This window comes from Phyllostomus hastatus, unplaced genomic scaffold (assembly GCF_019186645.2).
Source record: "Phyllostomus hastatus isolate PE091 unplaced genomic scaffold, TTU_PhHast_1.1 phas_scaffold_182, whole genome shotgun sequence".
Lineage (NCBI taxonomy): Eukaryota > Metazoa > Chordata > Mammalia > Chiroptera > Phyllostomidae > Phyllostomus > Phyllostomus hastatus.
Window position 1 is genome coordinate 19,765,626 of NW_025334013.1, and position 27,803 is coordinate 19,793,428.

A 27,803-nucleotide genomic window follows, 5' to 3' on the forward strand; every position below is an offset into this window, starting at 1 on the left:
GATTGGTAGATCGAGGTGGAGTCCCGCCTGGGCACGCTGTGTCTTGTGGGTGGAAGCGCGCTGACTGGGTTTTGGCGTTTCGCGCAATGCTGCGGCTTGGAGACCTGGACCTGACGCCTGGTAGGTATCGGGGAGGTCGGGGGCGGGCGGCTGCGGAATCTGGGGGCGGTCCCTCGGTTGTGTGGGGTGAGCCTGGACCTTCTCAGCTGAAGTTTTAATCGCAAGGGCTGGTGGTGGGCCCAGATATCCTAGCTCGGGTACGCGGTAGCTTGGATTCCCTTTCTAGGCTGGAGCAGAGCTTTGGGGTCTCTGTGGTTTCCTGGGGCCCTCGACGGCTGACTTCACGGAGCGCCTACCATGTCCATCCGTGTGCCAGGCGCCCCCAGAGAGAAAAGGCCTGTGTCCCAGCCTTCACTAGGGTCCTGTCTGAGGAGGCCGACTTGTTTCTGGAAGCTTTTTACTGGGCCTGCTCTGTGCCCCTGTGAAAGAGAGAAAGATGAGGGGAATGTCTGACTCCTGCCTCTCTAGAGCAGTCTCGTTGAGAAATTTGGACTCATACCTGTGACCTAGGCCTTTTTCTTAGTGGTCCAACTGATACTTACTGTGCAAAGCTTGGAAGGTACATTGTGAGCCAAACATGGTCCCTGACCTCAGGGGGTTGAATCTGGTGGAGAAAACAGATGTTCAACAAAGTATCTCACTAAGAAATGTAAAACAAGTGCGACTTAAGAGAGGCAGGCCCCTGATGTTTTGAGTGCTGAAATAAGCAGGAAGACTTATCTGAGGAAAGACGCCTGAAGTGATACCTTCAGAGAGAATTCCATTAGGTAGATGAAGAGAGGCCAACCATTCCATAAAGAACAATGCGTGCCGAGCCGCTGTGACAATAGGAGGAAAATGGCTAAAAAGCCCAGGGGGCAGTATGACCGATATGCAGAGAATGAGGAGGAGTATGGTACAAGTGATGAAGGCGGAGGCAGGTTGAGGTCAGACCTTACAGGACTTTGTAGCTTTTACTAGAAGACTGATGAGGTGTTTGTTTTTGGTTTATTTTTGATGAGGAGGTGCAGAGGGGGAGAGGGCTTGATCCCTCAGGGACTCAGTAGTAAACGGAAGAGAGATAGATACACTTAGGTGAGAGCTTTTGTCTGTGAGGACTGAGGTGTTGGTGGAACTGCAGAGAGTTGGACAGATTCCAGAGTTTTATAGGAGGTAAAATCAATAGCATTTGGTGATGGATTGGAGTCAAGGAGTGAAGAGTGAGGACTTCATTGTAACTCCTAGGTTTCTGGCCTATGGCAATGGGGTCATTTGGGGGGGGCGTGTGGGAAGGGGCAGGTCATCTTGATGTCCAGAAGGCAGTTTGAAATATGGCGTTGGAACTTAGAAAAAATGTATATATTTTTTGAAATATAAATTTGGGAGTAGTTTGTATTGATGGTGACTGAGCCATAAATGTGAGTGAGATCGCCTAAGTCAGGACCTTGATTAGTTCTAACAATTAATGGCCAAGAACAGGAGCGTGAGCCCACAGGAGAGAGAGAAGAAAGAGCTGAAGAGCAGGGTCGGAGGAATGCTGTCTCAGAAGCCAGGAACTGGGCCTGGAATTTGTAAAGGAGAGGAGAGGGTGTGGGAGGTAAAAGAGATGAGGGGTCACCACTGATCCAGTTGAGAGGGTGATGAAAAATTGAGTACATGGTAATGGGTGGGATCCAAAGTGTAGTTATAGGGAGCAGCCTGGGGAAGATGGACAACTTCTCCATTTAACAGAGAGGAAGAAGGAAATGAAGGCAATAGATACAGGTTGTTTATATGTTTGGTATTGGCAAAATTAGTTCTTTTCTCATGACCATTATTTTCTCTAGAAAGTATAAGGTGGAAATACTTAGAGTGAGAGAAGGTCAAAGATTTTAGAAGATTGCAGAAGATTTGGAACTCATAGAGTGTGGGGGAGTAGTTTACCAGAGAAATGTAGGTATTGCAGAAATTAAGGGCCCATTTGAAGTTGGAGATCATGATTTTTCCCCCCTAGCAATATCAGGCTATTTTGTGAAGTCTTGGAGAAAAATCTATCCATGTATGGCAAGGACTGTGGATTTGGTTTGCTTAACACACATTCCCATCTCTAATGTGCTTTCTCTTACTGAAAATTCTGGGACACTAAAAATGATCTCTGGGGCTGGAGGGAAGGAAGGTGGCAGGCGGAAAACTTGGAAAGAAAAGAGCTGTCTTCCCTCCCACCAAGAACGTACTTTCTTCTAAGGAACTGTAGTGGTGTGGATGCAGGTAGATTTTTTACACTGGGACGAGTTATTCCAGCATTTTTACCTGTACATTTCAAGTCATTCTTGCACATCAGTCCTTTCAGCAGAACCTGCCTTAGGCACTTAACTTTTTGTGGCTCAGGTGTGCCAAGACAAAAAAAAAAAATGGCCCAAATGGAAGAACAGATCAAAGCTACAGAAAAAATACAACTAAGCCACTAAGCGATAGCCAGCCTATCAGATGCATAGTTCAAAACATTGGTAATCAGGATGCCCACAGAATTGGTTGACTTTGGTTGCAAATTAGATGAAATAATGAAGACTACTCTGAGTGAAATGAAGGAAAATGTACAGGGATCCAACAGTAATGGGAAGGAAACTGGGACTCAGATCTTCCTCAGAAGGAAGAAACATCCAACCAGAAAAGAATGAAGAAACAAGAATTTTAAAAAAATGAGGAGAGGCTTAGGAACCTCCAGGACGTCTTTAAACATTCCAACATCCCAATCATAGGGGTACCAGAAGGAGAGGAGGAAGAGCAATAAATTGAAAACTTGTTTGAACAAATAATGAGGGAGAACTTCCCCAATCTGGCAAAGGAAAGAGACTTCCAGGAAGTTCAGGAAGGTCAGTGTCCCAAAGAAATTGGACCCAAGGAGGAACACACCAAGGCATATCATAATTACATTAGCCAAGATTAAAATGAAGGAGAGAATCTTAGAAGCAGCAAGAGAAAAGGAGACAGTTACCTACAAAGGAGTTTCCATAAGACTGTCAGCTGATTTCTCAAAAGAGACCTTACAGGCAAGAAGGGGCTAGAAAGAAGTATTCCAAGTCGTGAAAGGCAAGGACCTACATCCAAGATTACGCTATCCAGCAAAGCTTTAATTTAGAATGGAAAGGCAGATAAAGTGCTTCTCAGATAAGGTCAAGTTAAAGGAGTTCATCATCACCAAGCCCTTATTATATGAAATGTTAAAGGGATTTATCTAAGAAAAAGAAGATAAAAAATATGAACAGTAAAATGACAACTGACTCACAGGTATTAACAACCACACCGAAAACAAAAACAAAAGCAACTAAGCGAACAACTAGAACAGGAACAGAACCACAGAAATGGAGAGCACATGGAGGGTTATCAGCAAGGGAGTGAGGGGGGGGGAAAGGTACAGAGAATAAGTAGCATAAATGGTAGGTAGAAAATAGACAGGGGGAGGTTAAGAATAGTATAGGAAATGTAGAAGCCAAAGAACTTATCTGTATGATCCATGAACATGAACTAAAGGTGGGGGGATGTGGGTAGGAGGGGGTGTGCAGGGCAGAGGGGAATAAAGTGGGGGGGGGGAGGATGGGACAACTGTAATAGCATAATCAACAAAATATATTATTAAAAAATCTGTTGTTTTGGGGGGAAAAAAAAGATCTCTGGGCCTCCTTTATACCTTAGATGGGGATTGAATGTGGAACTGAGTGAAGTGTGCAGAGAAGGGCGAGAGGCATCCAGTTCTCTGGCAGGTACCGTAGCAGAAGCAGTGAGTTTCTTAGTCAACAGTGTTTTAGTTTAGTGACTTTCTACAATGACAGACGTGACTTTCTTGATTTTGGCAAGACTTTTTTTTTCTTGTGGGTTAGGGGTTGTTCCTGAAAGTTCTACCAGAGCCTGTTTCTATAGCTATTGAGGTATTCTATAAGCTACATAGTAACTGGTAGTAAGTCCCTTTCTGCTTTACCTAGCTAGAATGGATTCTAATGTCTGCACTAGTGTAAGGGTTGTGGTGTGTAGGTGAACTGTAGAGACAGAATTAAAGGGAGGTCAAGGTCACTATTGTTTGAATAATAGACTATGGAATCTAATCCGGATAGTGAGGAAAGTGAAGAAAAAGGAGAGGACGGATTGGAAGAAAACAGACAACAGACAAGTGTTCTGAACAGGTCAAAGAACAGTGTTCTCTGCTACAGGATTTTCTTTTTCTTTTTTAAGATTTTACTTATTTACTTTTAGAGAGAGGGATATGGAGGGAGAAAAAGAGGGAGAAAAACATCTCTGTGAGAGAGAAATATCCATCAGTTGTCCTGTACATGCCCTGCCAGGGACTGAACCTGCAGTCCCAGGTAGGGCCAGTCAGGGCCTTTCATTTATTCTTAATAAAAAGTCGTCACCTTTCAAACTTCCCTGCTTCTCCCAGGCCTTTCTTTTTTTTTTATTTTCTTAGTATTTTGAGCCTAGTCACTATTTTAGCTGTGATCATATGCATTGAATTGGTCACCATTATCCCTACCAGACTAGGAGGTCTTTGAGGACAGGGCCTATGTTGAAAAGGTTTGTTTAGTGGTAAGTGTAAATGGCCCTTGGAATGGCCTAAGATTTGTCTCTTTCTAGCTATGATTTTGGACGAGTAAATTCACTCTTGTAATACAGGGACATCTACTTTGTACACTTGTTTTAAGGATTGAAAGGTTTATGAAGTGCTAGCACAGGGCCTGATATATAAACATCAGTACATGTGCTGAATTTAATTCAATTTAAAATAGGGTAAAATTAAGTACTTCAGTATTTGAGTAGACAGTTTTAAATGTATATGTGCTTTACACTGTGCTAGGCACTGGAGATTTGAGGGATATGCTGATGTGCAAGATAAGGGCATGCTCAGAAGACTTTCATAATCTAAAAAGGGAAAGCCCTGGTAGGCATGGCTCCGTGAATTGAGCACCGGCCTGCAAACTGAAAGGTCTCTGATTCAGTTTCCAGTCAGGGCACATGCCTGGGTTGGGGGCCAGCTCCCCATTTGGGGGCATGCTAGAGGCAACAGATCTATGTATCTCCTGCATATACTGTTTCTCTCCTCTTTCTCTCTCTCTTCCCCTCTCTCAAAAAGTAAATAAATAAAATCTTTAAAAAGGTAAAAAAAAATGTTTGTAAATAGAATTTTAATTTCATCTGTGTCATTCATAGTTTTTGTGATTTCAAGATAGTTACTTAGCCTCTCTGTGTCTTGGTTTTTTGTCTGTAAAATGGCAACAAAAATTTCCTGTTTCGTGGAGTAGTCAAAAAGGGAATTAAATTAGTTAAGACAAGTAAAGCTTTTAGGTTAATACTTAGCAAATAGGAAGCACTCAAAAATTAGTAATTATTATTAGGGACTTGGAAGGGATTTTCAGGATTATTGACGGAAAGAACAGTGTGGAGTAGTCAAGTTAAGTATCGGCCTTGGGGCCCTGTACCAGCATGGCTCATCGTGAGCAGCCATTATCAAGTCACTTGATCTCTGTTAGTTTATTTTCAGTTAAATAGGAGTCATGGGCTGAATGAGCTCCATAATTCCTTTCAGCTTTCATAGTTTGAGTCCATTTGTGTGTGTGGGTGTGTGTGTGCATGTGCATGTTTTTAAAAAACTTTTTACTATTCTTTCTCTTTCATGCAATTTTGACCATTTTCTAACAGATCCATGACTAGGGTTCAGGAAAGAAGTAGCATTGCTCTAAGATAATTAATTGCTCTAGAAATGAGGCAGGAAGGAGGAAGGTTAGACCATTAGTTTGGGTTTTGAAAGTCTCCCATTTTCTGATCTGTCCAGAGTAGTGTATGGAACTCAGTGGCTTCTTCTGCATTCTTCAGACCAGAATGCTTTCTTCCTCCTTTCTCTACCTTGGTTTGGCACATAGTAAGGCTCTGTTCACTAGTTCAAGAAAACTTGGGGTACTTACTGTTTACCAGGCATTGGGAACACAAAACCAAATGAGAAATGGTCCTGGATACATGTTTGGATGAATGAATCCAGCCCTGGCTCATTGTTGCCTCCTCTGTGAATGGTGCCCTCTTGATTGGGGCCTATTTAGTGTTAGAGCTATATGCTATGAAGTTTAGGTGTGGAGTGTGAATTCTTCTTGAGGCGGTGGAGAATAGTGGTTGAGAATGCAGGTTCTGTAGGCATTCTGTCTCTGCTCATATCCCAGTATTTTTACTTACCAACTTATCTCAATTCGTGTACATAGGTTAAAGATGGATTAAAATTCCTTTTAATGCTCAGGGTTCTATCCAATCAGTACTGTTAAGTAACAGTAACAAATCTAAATCCAAACAAACTTAAAAACAACAAAAACCTTGGCCAGATCAGTAAGTGCGCACATGAAATGATGTCCCAAAGGGGCTGTGATGTACCTTATCAATGTAATATTGTTCTATGAACTTCTCTTTGCTTGAGAAGAGGGGAGACAGGATGTAGTCATTTTTCTTCCAGTTGCATGCACATTACAAAAAACTTTGAAACAATCACAAAATTATGGAAGTACAGTACAAATAACATTTCTTATGAATCATTTGAGAGTTTAGTTGTTGACCTAATGTCCCATCCCCCCTGAATACTTTAGGTTTCCTACAAACTAGGACATTCTTCTGTATAACCATGAAGTAATTACTAAAATCAGAAAATTAACATTGCCTTACTCAGGCCCTGCTTCTCCGTGCTTGGTCACTGATTCGCTGTTCCAGACTGCCCGATGAATGGATGATCTCATCACCCCATTCCTCCCCACACTGGGTTGCTCTTCTTTGCAGATGTCCTGCTCATCCAACCTAGATTTTGGCTTTACTCTCTGCTGCCATTCCCGTTATACCTACTATTCATTCTTTCCTTGCTCTGCCCCTTGCTTTGGGAAGGGAATGCCCAGTAATTGGGTCCTTATTGCTTTCCTACATGTTATAGTTTAAAACATTCAAGTAAAATGAAGTGCATAAGGAAGATGTTCTGTTTCTGGAACTATTGCAAAGCAACACCAAATGGTGCATCTCAATCTTTGTCAATTTACTTGCTTTTTTAAGTCTATAGATATGATCCGATCTGCCTGGACTGTATGTCAGTGTTTTATAAACCTTTTTTAAAAAAAAAGATTTTATTTATTTGTTTTTAAAGAGAAGGGAAGTGAGGGAAAAAGGGAGAGAAACATCAATTGGTTGCCTCTCACATATGCCCCAGCCAGGGACCAAACCCACATCCCAGACTTGTGCCCTGACCAGGAATTAAACCAGCGACCTTTCACTTCGTGGGATGTCTCCCAACTAACTGAGCCACACTGGTCAGGACTATTATAAACATTTTTTAAAGCAAAACAACTTTATTTCCCCCAAATAAAATCTTAACACAGAAACTTAATAGGTAAGCTGGATCAAAGCAGAATATACTGTTAAAAATAGTTCCTCCTCCTGTAACCTCTACTTGCTACCATAGCCCACCCAAGGCTGGGAAGGCAAGTGTGAATCAGTAATAATTGACCTATGCCTATTTTTTTATTTTCCCCCTTTTAAATTCTATTTATTTATTTACTTATTGATTGATTGACTTGAGAGAGAAAAACATCGATTCACGTTGTTCTACTTATTTATGCATTCATTGGTTGATTCTTTTTTTAAAAAGATTTTATTTATTTATTTTTAGAGAGGGAAGGGTGGGAGAAAGAGAGAGAAACATCAACGTGTGGTTGCTGGGGGTCATGGCCTGCAACCCAGGCATGTGCCCTGACTGGGAATCGAACCTGCGACACTTTGGTTCGTAGCCCTCGCTCAATCCACTGAACTACACCAGCCAGGACATTGGTTGATTCTTATATGTGTCCTAACTAGGGATTGAACCCACAACCTTGGTGTATTGGGATGATACTCCAATCAACTGAGCCATCCAGCTTTCCAAATGCTTTGACTGGGACCTCCCCCGGTTCTGGTTTCTTCGAGATTCTGCTCCTTGCACCTTTGATGTAGAGGCTCTCTTCTGGTTGGTTGGCCTAGACCCCTACCTCTTTGGCTCTCTTAAGCCCTATGCCCCCTAGATTTTTCAGAATTGACTTTTTAAAAAATAAAGTTGAATTTCCTAAGGAGCTTCTGAATAACCATCATAGAATCCTAATACTATAGAACATAGTATGAAAAAAATTTGTAATCCCATTAAAAAAAAATGACAACCCTCTACTTTCCTGAATTGTAAACATATATTGTTACACTTCAGGGCTTCCCTCAAAAATGCTGCTGGTTTCCTTCTTAAAGAATTGCATAGCCCTGGCTGGTGTAGTTCAGTGGATTGAGCGTGAACTGAGAACCAAAGCATCACAGGTTCGATTCCCAGTCAGGGCACATGCCTGGGTTGCAGGCCATAGCCTCCAGCAATCGCACATTGATGTTTCTCTCTCTCTTTCTCCCTCCCTTCCCTCTCTAAAAGTAAATAAATAAAATCTTTTAAAAAAAAAGAATTGCATAGGATTTCTCAGGCTACTCTTCTACAGAAGGAGCAAACAAGAGAACTTTAAACTTAGCTGCTCATATTCTTATCCCAGCAGAAATAAACAAGAAACAACTTAAGACTGTTTCCATTGTTACTGTCTTTCCACAACCTTTCTGTTGGAGGAGCAGGTGAGACTGAGATACATGTATTTGAGCTCATTTAGATATCCCACCTGCTGCTGCCTCTGTGGATCCTGTACCTCACTAATGCTCTACGAGTTGGAGGGATGATTTAAAAAACAAAACAAAACTGTATTTTTATTTTTAATGTTTTAAAAAGGTTTAATTTATTTATTTTTAGAGAGGGGAAGGGAGGGAAAAAGAGAGGGAGAGAAACATCACTGTGTGGTTGCTTCTCACATGGCCCCCACTGGGGACCTGGCCCACAACCCAGGCATGTGCCCTGACTGGTTTGTAGCCTGCGCTCAATCCACTGAGCTACAGCAGTCAAGGTGGAAGGTTTTTTGACAGAACCCTTGACCTCAGATTAATGACTTCTGTTTTAGGATGTGATGTGAAAGATGCTGGGCAGAGAGAAGGGAAGTACTAGAGTTGAGACTGCATAGCTGGGAAATGGAAGGAAGGATTCAACCAAGCTATGGTACTTGGATTTAACTTGCTTATCAGCTGTTTCTTAAGAACTGACAAATCTGCTTGCATTCTGTCTGTGCACTATTTGTAGAGTAATAATACACACCTCTGGCTGACCTAACCCAGAAAGGGAAAGTTTATGATAAGGATACAAGGTTGTCTTATGGAACTCAAGGACAGGGATGTTCGTGGGCATTGGGTGATACTAGAACCAGGATTTGGAAGGCTGACAGGATTTGCTTTTAGTTCTGTTTCAGGCAAGACGGTTTAGTTAATGGATGGTGATTGTAAATCAGGAAGAGTTAAAAAACAGGACCCTAAGTCATCATCTGAAAGTGAGGGGTGGCAGTTAGAGTTGAGGAGAGAAGAAAGTATTTGCTTATGAAAACTTAAGGAAAATAGTCTCAAGTGTTAATGGTGCCAAGTATAATTGGGAGGAAAAAAGAGAACCGAGGATCTGTCCAGCAGAGTAAAGGGGCATGGTTGAGAGCCCCTAGATTGCTAATTTCCTCTGTTTAAAACCAGGGAGCTGGGCAAGAGCACCTCTAAGGAATGCCCATTCAACTCCAAAGCAGTAAGACTTGTTCCCAAAGCAGAATAACTATCATTTAGGAGCTTGTTAGATGTGTACAGTCTCAGGTACCACCTCAGAATTGTAGTCTGTATTTTAACATGATCCACAAATAGTTACATGAATTTGGTATCTCTAACAATGGGTTATTATGTAGGCATTAAAAAAATAAGTGTGTGTATATTTGTATGTAAGAATTGCTCAAATATGTTAAGAAAATGGCTGTTAATTAATGATTAATGATTTCACAATTCCATTAAAACACTATATATAAAAAAGTATAAAAGGATATAAATAAAATTGAATTATAAATTATTTTCTTTATTATTCATGTACTATCTAACCTTATAAAATGAGCATGTGTGTTTTTAATTTTATCAGGAAAAGTAAACTATTCTTTCTCTTTTGAAGTCATTTCAGATTTAACACCTAGCATAGTGATTAAAAGTGTGGTCTCTGGTATCAGCCAGAGTTTGACTCTACCATTTTCTGGCTTTTTGACATAGGCATAGTAATTTGACCTCTGGAAGCTTTGATTTTCTCATCTGCATAACATGATAATAATAGAACCTCTATCTTGCTGTTTTTGAGAATTAAATGAGTGCCTGGACATAGTAAGTGCTTGATAAATGTTAGCTCTTATTACTACAGTTTTCCTTTTTTAAAGATCCATTTATACTGCCCTCCCCCACAAACCTTCCCTTGGCAAAAGAATACCAACAGTAGCAATTAAAACACAAGAGACAACAGTAGATTAATGCCCTTGGGTAAGTAACAAATTGAAAAGAAATAAGATCAAGGTTTCCAAAACTCCCCACAAATGGAATACACAAAAGAGATTTAGATGAAAGCACATGTGTTAGACCTATATTAATTATTCTGTAGCCTGGATTGTCTGCAGTTTTCTTCCTTAATACAGATGTCTCTCACATTGTTGTCTGGCTTCTTTCTTTGTGGCAGAACACTTGAATTAGCTTTAGCAGAAGAGATATGGAGGAGCCATAGAACACTAAGGATGAATTCAGGAAGACCCGAGACCATGGAGAACTTGCCTGCTCTCTACACTATCTTCCAAGGAGAGGTATATTTTTTTGTTTTTGAAAACTTACTTTTTTTTTTTTTGTTAAGCATAGATTGAGGGTGAAAAGCCTCTGGGTTTGGAACTCTTGTCCATTTTAGAATATAGTGAATATCACAGTTTAAACGGGAAGGGCTAGTGGAGCATCTGGCTGTCACCTGTGCCCCTTCTAAGCTCCAGACTTCTAGCTGCATACTTGACATCCTCATTCGGATACCTCACAGCATCTCTGATTTATGTTTTGAACTATTCAGGTGCCCACGCTAGAAATCTGGACATCATCCTTGATTTTTTTTTCTCTTGAATTGATCTTGATTTTCCCTCCCTCTGGAGCCCATTAGCAAGTCCTATCATTTCGACCTCCCAGATATATATCTGGGCTGTATGTTTCTTTGCTGTGGTACACTGTTCAGGCTCTCCACCTCTTCCCTGGCCACTACTAGGAACTCTCCTTTTATCATAGGCCCTCTGCCATCTGTTCTTTACATCATAGCCAGAATAACACTTTAAAAACAGATTTGGACAGTGCTGCTTTCGAGGCTTCTGACTACCCTTGAATACATCTAGACTTGTTTTTGTGACCCTGTATAACGTAGCTTCTACCTAGTCTGACAGTGTTGTTCTCTCCTGCTGTACTCGTTCCTAGCCACTCTATCCTCCTTACAGCCCGAAACATTCTGAGTTTGCTTCCTTCTCAGGACTTGCGCGTACTTTTGCTTCTAGCCACACTTTCCCACCAACTTCTCTCTTAGGTGTTAGATATAATGTCATCTCAAGAGATTTTTTTTTTTTACCTAAGTAAATAGATTTATCCTGCGTTTATCTGTGTACTTGTTTAACGTGTCTTTTTTCCTCACATGACACTAAGCTAACTCCATGAAGGCAGAGCCCTGTCTGTTTTGTTTAGTGTTGTCTAAGCCCCAGTTAGGTGGGTAGAAAGTGATAGGTTCTCAGTATTTCTTGATGACTGAGTGAATGGTCAGACTTTGAGGGACAACGCACTGTATTTGTTTTTAGAGTAAAGACTTTTGAATAAGACAAAACCTAGACTCCAGTCCTAGCTTTTTACTTACTGTGTGATCCTTCACACTGTCACTTGATCATTTGAGCCTTAGCTTTCTTTTTTCTTTTTCCTTTTTAGATTTTATTTATTTATTTTTAGAGAGAAGGGAAGGGAGGGAGAGAAAGAAACAAATATCTATGTGTGGTTGGCTCTCACGCAACCCCTACTGGGGACCTGGGCCCTCAACCCAGGCGTGTTCCCTGACTGGGAATCAAACCAGCAACCCTTTGGTTCACAGGCCCATGCTCAATCCACTGAGCTACACCAGCCAGAGCTGATTTTATTTATTTATTTATAAAGAGGGAAAGGGAAGGAGAAAGAGGGAGAGAAACATCAGTGTGTGGTTTTTTTTTTAATATATATTTTAAAGGTTTTATTTATTTATTTTTAGAGAGGAAAGGGAGGGAGATAGAGAAACATCAATGTGTGGTTGCTGGAGGTCATGGCCTGTAACCCAGGCATGTACCCCTGGCTGGGAATCGAACCTGCAACACTTTGGTTCGCAGCCCATGCTCAATCCACTGAGCTACGCCAGCCAGGCCTATGTGGTTGGTTTTTGCATGCCCCCTACTGGGGACCTGGCCCACAGCCCAGTCATGTGCATTAGACTCGGAATTGAACTGGCGACCATTTGGTTCGCAGGCCAGCACTCAATCCACTGAGCCACACCAGCCTGGGCATCAGCTTTCTTATTTATTTATTTTTTATTTATTATTATTTTTTTAATATTTAAAGTTCTATCAAATTATGAGGTACTTTAGCTTCTTTTTGAAGATTTTATTTATTTTAGAGAGAGGGAAGGGAGAGAGAGAGAAAAAAAAAATCAATGTGTGGTTGCTGGGGGCCATGGCCTGCAACCTAGGCATATGGCCTGACAGGTAATTGAACCTGCGATGCCTGGTTCACAGCCTGCGCTCAATCCACTGAGCTACACCAGCCAGGGCAGCTTTCTTATTTATTAAATTGAGAGAACTACTTCCAGAGGATTGCCATGGAGCTTTAAATAAGCTGTCATCTATAAAAACACAATGCCTGAGACAAGGTAGGAATTCATTAACGTTATCACTCTATCTCTTTTCTCTTGAAGCAAACATAAAGCCAAAAAATTGTTTTCAGTGTCTTATGAATAACTGTAGTATTTTAACTATCATTTTATGACATTTTTGCTTGCTTTGTGGTTGATAAATTTTCACCTCCTAATAATGTGAGGCCTTTGAAGACCCACTTTGTGACTGCCAATTGGTTATAGATAATTGTGGCTCTTGGCTTCTGTTAAGTTGGTCCCAACTTGTAGTGTAACAGTCATGATACAAAGGGTGATAGATTCTAACAAATAGCAAACAGCTCTGCTCTTAGAGCCTTTGTCCTTTAAGGCCCATAGTGTCCCTAAAGGTCAACGTACCAGGGCTCAGGAAAGGAAGTGGTAGTATTAGAGATGAAATGGATTTTTCCGATCACGAAGTCCTGACTTGTCAGCTGTTACACAAAAGGGAGTCCTCTGACCTCGACAGACTGACTCGGATTAATGGCGAAGTGGCTCCTGACCTACAGCTTTTTCTTATATGAGATGGGGCTTGTATTAGGGTAGGCTTTATATTTTACTGTCAGGGTGGATGGGCTAGACTAATGTTCAGAGAGAACTTCATGGTTCCAGCTTAGTATTTCAGGAGCACATTTTGAAAAATAATGGTTTAGAAGTTACCAGAATTAGGGACAGAGAAATTTTATGATAAATTGGAAATAAACTTTTCAAAATATTCATCCGAACAAACATTTAATGAGTATCTAATATTCACAAAGAAGACGTGGTTACATTAAAATAAAAAAAAAAAAAGGTTTTAAGCCCTGGCTGGTGTAGCTCAGTGGATTGAGCACGAGCTGTGAACCAAAGTGTCGCAGGTTCGATTCCCAGTCAGGGTGCGTTCCTGGATTGCAGGCCATGACCCCCAGCAAGCACACATTGATGTCTCTCTCTTTCTATCTCCCTCCCTTCCCTCTCTAAAAATAAATAAATAAAATCTTTAAAAAAAGTTTTTATAAGCCTAATGTAAATCAGCATTTTGACACATTTTGTCATTCTCTCTCCTAAGAAATTGTTAACCCCTTTTCTGGATAAGGAAACTTCTCAGAAGTTATGTCCAAATGGTTAATAAGTGGCAAAGCTGGGTTTCTGAAGTGCTCTCTCCAAGTCTGCTTTCTGCTACACTGTAGCTGGGGTTAACTGTGCGTAAATGCATGGAAAACTGAAAGATCTGTGAGAGAACTCTTAACTGAATTGAAGTGTAGAAGGAAGTTAGATGGTAAATCTGGTTGTTCCACAGTCATTTATTTGTATCTCTGTTATGGCATTAACTACAGTCTGTCTTGAATTGTTGTTACTTGTATATGTGTATATCTCCTCCACCAGCCTGTGAGTTACTGGAGAGCAGAGGCCATGGTTGTCTCATGTATCTTAGCAACTACTTCAAATTCATGTTAAAATAGTCTGGGCATCTCTTTTTTTAAAGTTGTTTTTATTTCAAAGTACTTCACATAGCATCTTGTATATAAGTGTTCAGTAAATGTTTGATTTAAATTGATCCTAAGTCTCTTAGGTCCCATTGTCACTGACTGGCGGTGCTGCCCTGATGCTAGCAGTTCTTGTCTTTAGCAGGCCCAGGAGGGCAGAGGGGCCCAGTGATCGAATAGCTGAGAAGCCATTATTCATCCTTCTCCTGTCCATTAAGGATGGTAGGGGACACAGGCATAGCAGTGGGAATTGGGATTTGGCTTAGCCTGGCCATAGCCAAAGAAATGCTGAGAGGAAATTGGTGCTGGAAAGTGGAAATGCATTGAACTGGAAGTCAAAATACTTCTGTTCCCTGCCTAGCCATGCTACTTTCTAACTTTGTGACTTTGCACAATTATCTTATGCTTCTGAGCCTCATATTGCTCATTTACATTATGGAGATAACTAGTTTCAAGGCCAATGCAACTTCTAATCTGAAGATGGTGAATTCATTTTACCCAAGCCCTGAGTCTAGTTGCAATAATTACTGAATTTTTTCCCCTGAGCTATTTAACTAATTATTCTGGGGACATCAGGGCAGACTGTGTAATCATCTATAGCAGGTGCCATTCTGTTAATTTCAACTCTGCCTGCACCTTAGGAGACACAGTGATGGAAACACCTGGTGCTGGATGCAGGCAAGAATGCCTTTTCCTAACTGAATCGTTGAGTGCATCCATTCTGGAGCCCATTAACCTTTCCTTTTGGGAGAGGCCAAGGGAAGGTCTGTCATAATATTTCCTAAAAAGATCAAAATGTGACACTGGAGCTTCAGGATTCAAAAATGAGATTGCCATAGTTTACAACAGCAAGGTGATTTGGGCTCCTACTTCCAGATGCTATTTTTAAGTTTGTTAGATAGTTTTGCCCTTTAATAATGTTACGCAATATGAAACATCTTACTCCTCTTTTTAGAACCCTGGAGCAAAAGCCAAAGTACCTTTGGTTAGTTCAGAAAGAAGGGATTTGCTTTTATTGTAATTAAAAATTAAAATCAGCCCCGAGTATTGTGGCTCAGTTGGTTGGGTGTTGTCCCACAACAGTGAAAGGTTGTCGGTTTGATTCCAGTCAGGGCACGTGCCTGGGTCATGGGTTTGGTCCTGGTCAGGGCACATATGAGAGGCAACCGATCATTATTTCTCTCTCACATTGATGTTTCTCTCCCTCTCTTTCTCCCTTCCACCCCTCTCTCCAAAAGTAAATAAATATTTTTAATTAAAATCATCTTTTTTTATCTATATGATCCTATCTTACAGAGAACAAATTGCTTTGTGAACTTGGGTAAGCATTTCATGTCTCTGATCTTCACTTTTCTCATTTGAAAAATGACAGGATTGGACCAGCTAATCTCTAAGGTCCTTCCCGCAGTTCTACCTTGCTTTGATTTTAAATGCTAGTGTCTGGTACTGTCCAGGTAGCTCATTTGGTTAGAGTGTCGTCCTGATACGCCAAGGTTGTGGGTTCAGTCCCCGGTCAGGGCACGTACAAGAAGCAACCAGTGAATGCGTAAATAAGTGGAACAACAAATCAATGTTACTCTCTCTTTTTCTTTCTTTCCCCTTCCTCTTTAAAGTCAATATAAATAGATAGATAGATAGATAGATAAATGTTAGTGTCTGCCTGATTTTACTGTTTCTTTTTTTTTGGGGGGGGCGCGATGGGGTAGCTCTCTGGTCCCTACTCCAGCATAGCATGTTCATCAGTGTAAAACAGAAGTTTCAAATTTTTGGTTCTTATCCCATTGTAAGTGCTCTATTTTGGAGATTTGTTTCAAGTGTTCTGTCCTAATATCCCCATTAACAAATGAGGAGAATGGAAATTTTTCTCCTGATTTTGAAGTGAGTAATGATGCTATTTGGTGATGTAGGAGACACTGAACTGGGACTCAGGGGACCTAGGATCTGTGCCTACCCTGTATCTAAGTTAGCTGTGTGCCTTCCCACCTTTCTGTGCTTCATTGTCTTGGACTGTAAATTATTAAAAAGCTAAAATTTGTTGAATGTACTTTGGGTGCCGGATACCAGGGCCAGTGCTTCATGTACATCATTTGTTATCTGCAGCAGCATAATGAGTGCAGTGGGAACTTAGGCCCTGAATGGTGACTTGTGCTCAACATCCCACAGGTAAGAAGTGGGAGAGGTGGGATTAGAAGCCACATCTTTCACTCCAAAGCCTGTGTTCTTTCCACACCTCCACTGTGTCACCTCATCTGCAGCATGGGAACCTATCATTTGTCCTTCTAAGATTGTTGCCAGGAGACAGAGACGATATCAACTGTCACATTGCTTTTGGCTGCTGGAATTTTATAGCTAACCAATGAGCAGCTGTAGTGAGCTAAGACTCCTTAGGTTCAGATCCCAGCACTGTTACTATTAGCTTTGAACATTGGTCAGGTTACTTAGTCTCTCCATGCATCAGTTTTGTCATCAATCAGATGGATATAATTAATAGTACCAACATTGTATGGTGTCAAGAGATTATGTAAAGCACTTTGAATGGTGTTTTGCATGTAGTAAGTATTCAATATATACAAGGGGGACCCCCCCAAAAAAAAACCAGAATTATTTTTTGGAGGGTGGGCTTCTTGTAGTACAGGCTTCCCCCTAGGTGAGTATTCCAGGAACTCATTGGAATCAGTGTGCCAGCTGGTGTTGTGAGGGGCTGTGTTCGGCTTTCAGTAAAAAACTTTTAAGACTCATTGTGTTTGCCCATTTGATTATGGGTGACTTAACCAGTACACCTGCCCACGCTGTGCTGAGTGTTCAGCAGTTTTTGACCAAAAACAGCTTGACCCCAGTGCCCCACCTTCCTTATTCACCCTATTTAGCCCTGACCAACTCCCCACTCCCACACACACACACGAAAAAAGTCCTCAAAAGGAAATGTTTTGCCGATGTGGAAGAGGTGAAAAAAAATGGCAGAAGCACTAAAAGTCATCAAAATTTATGAGTTTAAAAGCAGTTTTGATGCCCTGGCTGGTGCAGCTCAGTGGATTGAGTGTTGGCCTGTGAATCAAAGAGTCACCGGTTCAATTCCCAGCACATGCCTGGGTTGCAGGCCAGGTCCCCAGTAGGGGGTGCACAAGAGGCAACCATTTACTGATGTTTCTCTCCCTCTCTTTCTCCCTCCCTTCCCCTCTTTAAAAATAAATAAATAAAATCTTTTTTTAAAAAAAGTTGTTTTGAGTAATGGAAAAAATGTCTTGATAGGTGTATTGCAACATTTGGAGAGTACTTTGATGTTGACTGAAGTTTAAACATGTAAGAATAAATACACAACTTTTTATTATAAATAAATTACGTTTTTTGGGTCCTCTCTTGTGTTAGTGCATAGCAGTCCAGCAGGGATCGTCTTACTCTATCCCCTTGTTGTAGTTGTGGTGAACTGGAACAGTGAACAACTCATTGAAGTCACTGAAAATAGTAAAATGTATGTGTATACGATGGTATTGAATATTTTTCAAAAATAATAATGTATTTAGGGTCAATACAGTATGTAGTGACAACTGGAATCCCAATCCACTGGTGAAGGGAGTGGTCTAGAGGAAAGAGGGGAGGAGATAGTCGGAGTAATAATTTGGCAAGGGATCTGGGCCTTTCGTATGTAATATTACATATTACATAGTACATACAGACTGATCTGACCTCTCCCCCTTCATCTTAGATCAGCTCTGCACAAGACTTGAGGACAACTCTTTCTCTCTCTGATTATATCTTTTCAGTTTCTGTGAGATGTCTGTGTATTGGCTTTTTCTCTGTCTCGATAAAACTCAGACTCTGGTTTGAAGTGACCTAGAGTTGGCTTTGATTTGAACTTTAGGAGAAAGGGATGTCCTACATGATCTACCCCAAACTGTTGAAGTTCTCTGTGTTGGGATTGGAGGCCTCAATCCCAGCTAGGGCAAAGTGTGGCTTTATTACCCGAATTTCTGCTGTTTGTTCCTTTTGTTCATTTATTTCTTTGAAGAGTTCAGTAGGTGGATTTGGCATTCCTGGGTACTGTCATACCATCTGACAATAGTCCACTCTCACCAATGTTTTTAATGGGTTCACACATGCCTGTTAGTCTCAATTTTAAAAAGAATAGAAAGACTTTGACAAAACATCACAGTTTGGCAGCAGACGGAGAGAAGCAGCCAAATAACAAGTAGAAATTCAGAGTATAGGTTAAATGCTACAAAAGAGAGTCTATGTATATGACATTGATCCTTTTATATTTTTCCTTTTTTGTCTTTATAGGTTGCTATGGTGACAGACTATGGAGCCTTTATCAAAATCCCAGGCTGTCGGAAGCAAGGTGGGAACCTATAATGTGCAATTCAGCCTTCCCATTCCACCACCACATCCTAAATGGTGTCTTTGTTTTTAGGCAGTAGTTTTGTTTTCTTAGAGATACGAATACAGACAAGTGATGGCAGGTAATTTTTAGCAGGTCTTAAATCAGGAATAGCATTCTCTAACATGGAGGGAGGTTTGGGGTATAGCTGCTTGGGCTTACTTCTGGAACCAGCTCTTCCCCAAATTTCACATGTGACCCTAGGCAAGTCACTTGACCTCTTTTGTCTTTGGGTTTGGGGGAAAGGAAGCTACTTACTCTCTAAAGCTAACATTGTGAGTTTTTTAGTTACGGGACATGGAAAGGAAATACTAGTAGTATAACTAACACAAATATATATGTTATATATAATGCTTTAAATTTTCTTCATATATTGATAGGCATTTGTTGAACATTTTTGAAGAATCTCTTTCACAGCTATAATCTTATTTGTTTCTCAAAATAATTGTGGTAAGTAGAAAAGGCAAGTTTTACAGGCTGGTAGCCTGCTCAGAGTGATTTAGGTAGGTAATGGCATGTCCAGGGCTGGAACCCAGGCATCCTGATTTTTAGCATTACACTCCAAGTGGATCCAAAGACTCAACTTCATAATTTCTTGTGCTAGAATAATTTAAAGATTTTAATGGGAAAATGAAACCATAAGGATGTTATTAAAATAACATTTGACTGCATAAAAATAAAAAACTTTATTGCAAAAATGATCAGAAGCGAAGTTGAGACAATGAATTTAGTATTATGACAAAGAACTCGTAAAAAAGGGGTGAAGTAGGAAAAGGGACCAAGGATATGAAGGGATTTCACAAGGAAAAAAATAGCAGTTGATCAATAAATAATCTTGAAAGGTGCTTATGCTCCATATTGATTTAAAAAATAAAACAAAGGTACATTTATACAATGGAATAAGACTCAGGAATGGAAAGGAACAAAAATGAAGTACTGATATGCACAACAATCTGGATCAATCTCCAGAGAATAAACGGTGAGTGAAAAAAGGTTAATCCCAAAGATTGTACACTTTACTATCCCATTTATATAACATTCTTTTTAAAAACAGTTTAATGAAATACAACACATACCATATATTTTACCCAAAGTGTGTAATTCACTGGTTTTTACTGTGTTCGCAGAGCTTTGCAACCATCTCTACAGTCTAACTTGAGAACATTTTTGTCATCCCCCCAAAAAACGTATTCTGTACCTATTAATAGTCACCCCACATTTTCTATTACCATCCCTCTTTCCTCACCAGCTTTAGGCAACCAGCAGTCTGCTTTCTTTTTTCTTTTTTTCCTTTTCTTGTTAAAGGTATTTTTAAAAAAGATTTTATTTATTTTTAGACAGAGGGGAAGGGAGAGAGAAAGAGAGGGAGAGAAACATTAATGTGTAGTTGCCTCTCACACACCCCACACTGGGGAACCTGGCCCGGCAACCCAGACATGTGCCCTGACCAGGAATCAAACCAGCAACCCTTTGGTTTGCAGACTGGTGCTCAATCCACTGAGCCACACCAGCCAGGGCTGCTTTCTGTGTTTATGTACTTGCACATGTGGTCTTTTGTTATTGTCTTCTTTTTTTTTTTTTTAAGATTTTATTTATTTATTTTTAGAGAGGGAAGGGAGAGAGAGAGAGAGAGAGAAAGAGAGAGAGAAAGAGAGAGAGAGAGAAACATCAATGTGTGGTTGCTGGAGGTCATGGCCTGCAAATCAGGCATGTGCCCTGACTGTGAATCGAACTTGCAGCACTTTGGTTCACATCCCGAGCTCAGTCCACTAAGCTACGCCAGCCAGGGCTTGTTATTGTCTTCTTTACTTAGCGTGTTTTCAGGGTTTATCCATTTTGTAGCATGCATTAGTACTGCTTTTCTTTCTGCTGCCATCCCAGCATGTGGTATGGAATCAACAGCCAGTTCTCCAATTCTCTGATTCTTTGATACCAACCATGTATCCTACAATTCAATTCTGACACTACCTTAAGGTGGCATCAGGCTCCACAGGTTTAAGGGCTTAGTCACACAAGACTGCGGACACAGTTACCAGTATCGAGTCCCCAAGGTTACCCACACATCTGTCTGACTTGGCTACAAATTTAAAGGTTTCCATACCACCCTCCCAAGTTTCAGTAATTTTCTAAAACAACGCAAAAAAACTGAAGACAATGCTTTGCTTACTCATAAAATTTATTATAAATGACACAAATGAACAACCAAATGAGGAAGTATAAAGGACGAAGTCTAAAAACAGTCCCAAGTCGAGTTGAGGTGTATCATCCTGGCGGCATGGGGATGTATCTATCCGACAACTCGGAAGCTCTCCAGGCCTTATTGGTTAGGAGTTTTGTTTTTTTTTAATGGAGGCTCTATCATATAGGCACGATTGATTAAATCATTGACCTTGGTGATTTAACTCAATCTCTGGCCGCTCCTTTGTCCTTGAAAGTCAGGGAATAAGGCTGAAAGTTCTCACCTTCTAATCGCATGATTGGTTCCTCTCAAGCTTACCAGACTGCATCTTGAAGTTCTCTAGGGGCTCACCAATAGTTACTTCATAGCATGAACTTGGATACGGTTGAAAGGGGCTTGTCCTATAATAAGGCATTCTGATCACTTAGGAAATTCCAAGAGTTTAGGAGCCCTATACCAGGAACAAAGACCAAATATGTATGTCTTTTATTTAAAAAAAAAAGATTTTATTTATTTTTAGAGAGAGGGGAAGGGAGGGAGAAAGAGAGGAAGAGAAATATTAATGTGAAAGAGAAATGTGTGAGAGAAACATTGATTGGTTGCCTCTTGCATGCCCCCAACTGGGGGCCTGGCCCACAACCCAGGCATGTGCCCTGAGTAGGAATTGAACCAGCAACCTTTGTGTTCACAGGCTGGTGCTCAATCCACTGAGCTACACCAGCCAGGGCCCAAATATTTATATCTTATTATATCGCATATTAATACAGATGTTCTGGTTGTGATAGTGTTCTCTGGTTTTGCAAAATGTTATCTTTGGAGGAAACTGAGTAAAGGGAACACGGGGTCTCTGTAATATTTCTTTCAACTATAAGTGAATCTGAAATTATCTTAAATTTTTTTTTAAAGTGATTTAAAACACTCTGAAGGTCTTTGAGATTAGTGAATATTTTAAAGGTTGCTATTAATACCGGTAGTGGAAATGGGTATTTCCAGCAATAGTTTTGCTTATTATTGGGAGCATAAATCGTTACATGTTTTTGCAATGTCTATTTATATTTTTAATATACTTGCCCTTTAATTTAGCAATTATTCAGAGAATTTAGTTTTTAATACAGTGTTAAATAAATTACATACATCTATACAGTGGACAGTGCAAATGAATGGTAACTGTATTCTAAGATCTTGGGATGCCGATGCCATCCTCATTTTACCAGAAAAGGTCAATGGAAAGTTTTCCTACAATTCTACCACAGTGATACCCAGCTGATGGCAGTTGTAAAACACTATGGATTATAAGAAACATTCTAATTTCAGAGATGGTAAAGTGTGTATGTGGGAAGTGCTTCTCAGAATCCATGAGACAAGGTAACTTTCAATGTACTGAAATGGAAAGATGTCCAAGATAATAAAATGAAAAAGCATATTGCAAAAGAGTCTGTATAGCATGACCCCCCTCCCCTTTTAATGTATGTGTACGTGTGCCAGTGTATTTTAGAAATCATTGCCTACAGGGATGGGCAATAGTAGGTTTACAGTTTTAATACAAATGAATAATATAAGAATAAACTCGGTTTCATGTACTCACAACTGTAAGCCTACTTTTGCCCACCCCCTGTGTGTTTGGGAGAGTCTGGAAGCATGTCCAACAAAGCGTTAACAGTAGTTACCTCTGGGGAGGTCGACTTGCTTAGGAAGGCATGGGAGAAGGACTTACACTTCCTGCTATTTTTAAAACAAAAAAATTTTAAATAAAGTCCAATAGCTGATCTTTGGATAATAAAACCGTGCTCTAGCCTTGGAGACTACTATGCTGCAAATTGCATTTTGGCATTATAAACGGCTTACCAAGCAGTTTCCAAGCTAGCGGTAAGCAATCTGTAATAGTTTCTCATTTTATGGTGACTGGGATTTAATGAGGTGGAAACTCACCCCGGTGCCTATAGGGCATACACCTCTTTTGGTCTGAAGACAGATTTTCTTCGTGTACTTGCCATAGCTGCCAGAATCTGAAAATCCCATCCTTACTTGAGCATCTATGTGACAATTTGGGGACTATGTGGGGATGAAAGGCCTACCACGGTCCAGCAGTCAGTCAGCTCACTGGTGTGCATGCCCTGTCAGATGGTGCCTCCAAAGGTGGCTGCCAGCTTACACGTGAATCTGTCGGTTTGCCCGCTGTGCTGAGTGGGATCAGCCACAGAGGGAGAGCTCAGGGAGCCAAATAATTAGGTGGAAACTGAGTTCGAATCCTGGTTCTTCTACAGGTTTATTGGATAAGTTGAGCAGCTGCAGTGAATTTTAGATCCTCCGCTCTTAAAGGGGAAGATTATTAAGTCCCACCCTGAAAGGACTGAGCTATGAAATAACTCGGGTCTCCAGATTTTTACATTTTGGTTCAGAAAGGTAGACTCTAATCTGAGTTATTTTTATCAGGCTTCTATTCTCAGAATTGTTTACTACTGAGTTGAAATTCCGTTCCCAGTATTCAGATCTAAACTAGATTTTCTTTCCCCTATCATGATATTGTCCAAATAGAACTTTCTGTGATTAATGGAAATGTTCTGTTTCTGTCCTGATGTGTGTCCTGACACCAACCAGTTCTCCAGACACCGACCGGGTGTCTGACAGTACCGTTCAATTCTGACACTGCCTACCTGGAGTTAGTGTCAGATCCCACAGGTAAAGGGGGCCATTCTCACTCACAGACACCAGTTGCAAGTTCTAAGCCACTGGTACTTCTAATTTAGACTGGCTGTGAATCAAGGGGTCCCACCATCCTCTCCATGAGTTTGATAATTTGATACAGCAGCTCACAGAACTCAGGAAAACATTTGTCTTACATTTGCTGGTTTATTATAAAGGATACAATCAGGAACAGTCAAATGGAAGAGATGCATAGGGCAGGTTATGGGGGGGGGGCACACTCAGCTTCCATGCCATGCCCTCTGGCACACCACCCTCCAGCAATCTGACGTGTTCACTACGCTAATGCTCTCTGAATTTCATTATTCAAGAACTTTATAGAGCTCAGTCTCTAGCCTCTCTCCCTCTGTGCTGGGGGCTGTGGGGCTGAAAGTTCCGACTCTGATCACTTGGTCATTCTGCTGACCGGCCCCATCCAGAGACTGTCTAGGGCCCCCCCAAAAGTTACCTATTACTTTAAGTTCTGCTGTGATCAGAAGGACTCTTCATGAAAACAAAAGACTCCTATCACTGGGGAAATTTCGTGCAGGGACTAGAGGCAAAAACCAAATATATTTATGTTATACCACATCTGTACTGTGTAGTACAGTAGCTACTGACTTTACGTAGGTTATTTAAATTTAAATATAAACTTAAAATACTTATGTGGCTTGTGACTACAGTAGTGGGCAATACAGCCCTATACATTTATCAGGTTCTTTTTTTCCTCTAATATCCTTTGCCTACCAGCATTAAACTATGAAATTTTGACAGCAAAGATTGTTTGGTGTTATACTTGTAAGGTGCCTTGCTTATGGTATAAGCTCAAATAATCTGGCAATGAATTCCATTTAGCAAATCATTATTGAGTTCCATTTTTCAGTCACTGTAGGTGGGAACACAGATAAGAAAACACAGCCCGCTGTGTTCAGACTCTTCACAATCCAGAGATGTAAACAAATGACAAGGTAGTGCGATAAAGTGAGTGAGGCTGTAGTTAGTCCACTGAGCTCTTCAATGATGAGTAAGGTCCTCATATAGTATCTGAGGTATAGTGAACGTTTAGTAAATTTCATTAAATGAATAAATGAATTCTAGTCCCAGTTCCACCATTTCCTAGCTTCTTGACTTCAGCAAATTGCTTAGTCCTTGAGCCTTATTTTCCTTGTCTGTGAAATGGGAATGATCTATATATTTTAGAGCTTCTTAACTAGCAGGATCATGTTTTATTCATCCTTGGGTTCATTTTTGCTTACAATAGGGTGGATGTTCAGTAAATGTTTGGATGAATCCTTAGTCCCACAAGATAAAGTGTGTGAAAGCACTTTAACTTCTGTGCATACATCATTGTTGTATACCATTGGTTGACGATAACACTTGAAAGGCTGGAGAGGGAATTCAGGTCCCCCAAAGGTAAAGGGAGTCCTTTTCTTTTGACAGTTTTGGCTGCAGCTGTCCTCTGATGGTTTGTAATTTTCACCTCTTTCCTTTATTACCAGTGGAAGCTGTGAAGGAAATTGTTAAAGCTAACACAGTTGGGGCATGAATTTTACAGGTAGTGTAATAGGCTAACTCTGTTTTTCTTACGTGATGATTGAGTTGCTAGCCCTTTCCAAGTTGTCAGAATTTTTTTTTTTCTTTTGCCAGCAGTCACTCAGATGGGACTTGTTCTGTTTAAGTGTCATGTTGGGTTTTTTGAACATGATGATGGACTTGATATGCCCTTTGGGCATTTATGGCTTAATGTCAGAAATCCAGACGCAAACTGCCCTGAAGCACTCCCTTCCCTGTGGCAAGACAACCCAAGTGTTTTTGTTTCTGTTTCGTTTGGAGCATATGCCAGAACAGAATCAAGTGCCTTTGTGTTGTTTGTAGATGAGATCATCTTTCTCCTTTTTTCATTGAAAAGATGATACGGATCAGTGATTAAAAAAATGGAGCGATACCAGTATGATTTAGGAGACCTGACAGACTCGTGTTTGAATTGTAGTTCTTTCTCTGTCAGCTGTGACCCTGGGCAGTTTACTCAATTTCTGGACTATTTCCTGGTGTGAACCTGGGTCACAGGGTTGATGCGAAGATTACATGAATGGATTACATGAATTACATATTGTTTCTAGTGAGGTGCCAAGCACAGTGAGGGAACCTCAAATGTTATATTTGGTACCCTGTACCATATACACTTAATGCAGCTGTTGGGGTGTGTGGGTAATAATGAACTACCTACCAAGAATTCAGAGAATTCTGAATTCTGTCTTCTGAAAAATGAAACTAATGATGATAATTTGCCCATATAGAGTATAGGATTAGCCATAGATAGAAATATACTAGGTGATTGCCTGTAAATTGTGGCCGAAGAGATGGGAGCACTCAAGAGTTCAACAGGACAGTCTGGGTGTAAATACAGGTAGAAGGGACTGGAATGAACTTGTAATTTAGGAGACTGGCATCCAATTGATGTCTCATGGTTTGTCTAGGAGGAGATTATATGAACAGGTGAGAGGGGCTGTCATCCACAACATAGTAAAAGAAAGCCCCGGAATCTGAACTTGGTATTGTCTGTCTTATTTAGAGAGAAATGAATCTGATGACAGGAGCTAGAGAGATGGATTCTTTTATGAGGAAGTGATAGTCCATTAAACTTACTGGAAAAATATCTCAAGATATTTGTCACACTTTTGTTCTGATTTCATGTTGAAGCGGTTTCTGATCACAGGTCTAATTTTTCAGGTATTTGATACTGGGGCAATGGGTTGTTTACCTAGATAAAGACTGTGAATCTCACCCCTGGCTGGTGTGGTCAGTAGATTGAGTGCTGGCCTGCAAACCGACAGGTCTTCAGTTCAATTCCTAGTCAGGGCACATGCCTGGGTTGCTGGCCAGGTCCCCATCACAGGACTCAGGATAGGCAACCACACATTGATGTCTCTCTCCCTCTCTTCCTCCTTCTTTTACCCTCTTTAGAAATACGTAAGTAAAAATCTAAATAAAGGAAAATGCTAAGCCAGAAAGAAAAAAAAACTGTGAATCTTCCAGGTATAAGAAAAGAATATCCTCTATTACAAGTTAGTAAATTGGTGAATTGTGTCTAGCCCTGAACCAATCACTAAATTAACAATCTGGTTAATACATTTTAGTATATAAGCATCTGTATGCTGAAGGCTCCTACATTTATATCTCCAATTCATACCATTCCTCTGAGCAGCAGGCTTAGATTTATGAGTGCATACCTGACATTTGCATTCAAAACTGAGGGCTAGACCATTTCCCTTGTTCAAGTCACCCTATAAACTGAGGCGTTTTGGTAATAAGCTTTATGTCTCAACTATAAAAATCCTACATCCTAGTATAACTATTTTGACATTTCCTTTTGTGTCCATATGAGACATAGTTTTATATAATTTCAATTACAGTGTATGTCATTTTACATTTTGCATTTAAAATATTTTATGATTGCATGCTTATTATAGAAAAATACAAAAGAAAATGATCATTGTATGATATTACTACCACACAGAGATAGGCACTGTTAACATTTGGTGTGTTTCTTTATAGTTGCATATATACATAAAATTAAACATTGAGATTAAAATTATATTCTACATACTCATTTTGTAGCTTTTTATATTTATTGAACCATAACCATTTCTCTGATTTTTAAAATACTTTTAATAAATATTGCAATGGCATTATTCTGTCATTCACATGTACCACATGATCTTTTGTTTCCAATTTTAAACTATTCAATACTTTGAGAAGTGTTTAACCAAGAGAGGTGACCAGACCAAAAAAATAACCTGCTTTGAGATCAGGCTAGAGGACAAAAAATGGTAATGGCCATTATTTCTTTGTTTTTGGTACTCCAATAAGTAGACCTTCTGTTTCAGGAGAGAAAAAAAATGTTCACGGAAGTATATTAGGTTCAACATTAATTTCCTTCACAACTTCCATTTGCAATTGAGGAAAGAAGTGAATTTTAGAATGAGAAGACTGTTGCAGCCAAAAGTGCCAAAGTGAAAGGTTTCCCTTTCCCCTAGGACGCCTGAATTTCCTCTCCAGACATTCCAGTTAGGCTGGTCTGCTCATTTCACCATCACAGCATGGGGGTGGGAGGGAACCCAGCTCCTTGGAATTTACTCAATTTGGAGATTATGTGATGATCTAAAATTAAAAATGTGGGGTGTATAAAACACTTTGGAGGCACCAGAGTTATTCAGAGAGGTA

General features: G+C 40.3%; 1 protein-coding gene across 1 annotated transcript in view; it reads left to right on the top strand.

Moving 5' to 3' along the window:
* Window positions 1-20: 20 nt before the first annotated feature.
* Window positions 21-27,803, top strand: part of ZCCHC17 (zinc finger CCHC-type containing 17) — a 53,651-nt gene continuing 25,868 nt past the window's right edge. The window contains exons 1-3 of the mRNA XM_045858859.1: window positions 21-120; window positions 10,655-10,775; window positions 18,622-18,679. Of these exons, the coding sequence (XP_045714815.1) occupies window positions 10,710-10,775; window positions 18,622-18,679 (124 nt within the window). The 5' untranslated portion in view covers window positions 21-120; window positions 10,655-10,709. The remainder of the gene's footprint in view (window positions 121-10,654; window positions 10,776-18,621; window positions 18,680-27,803) is intronic.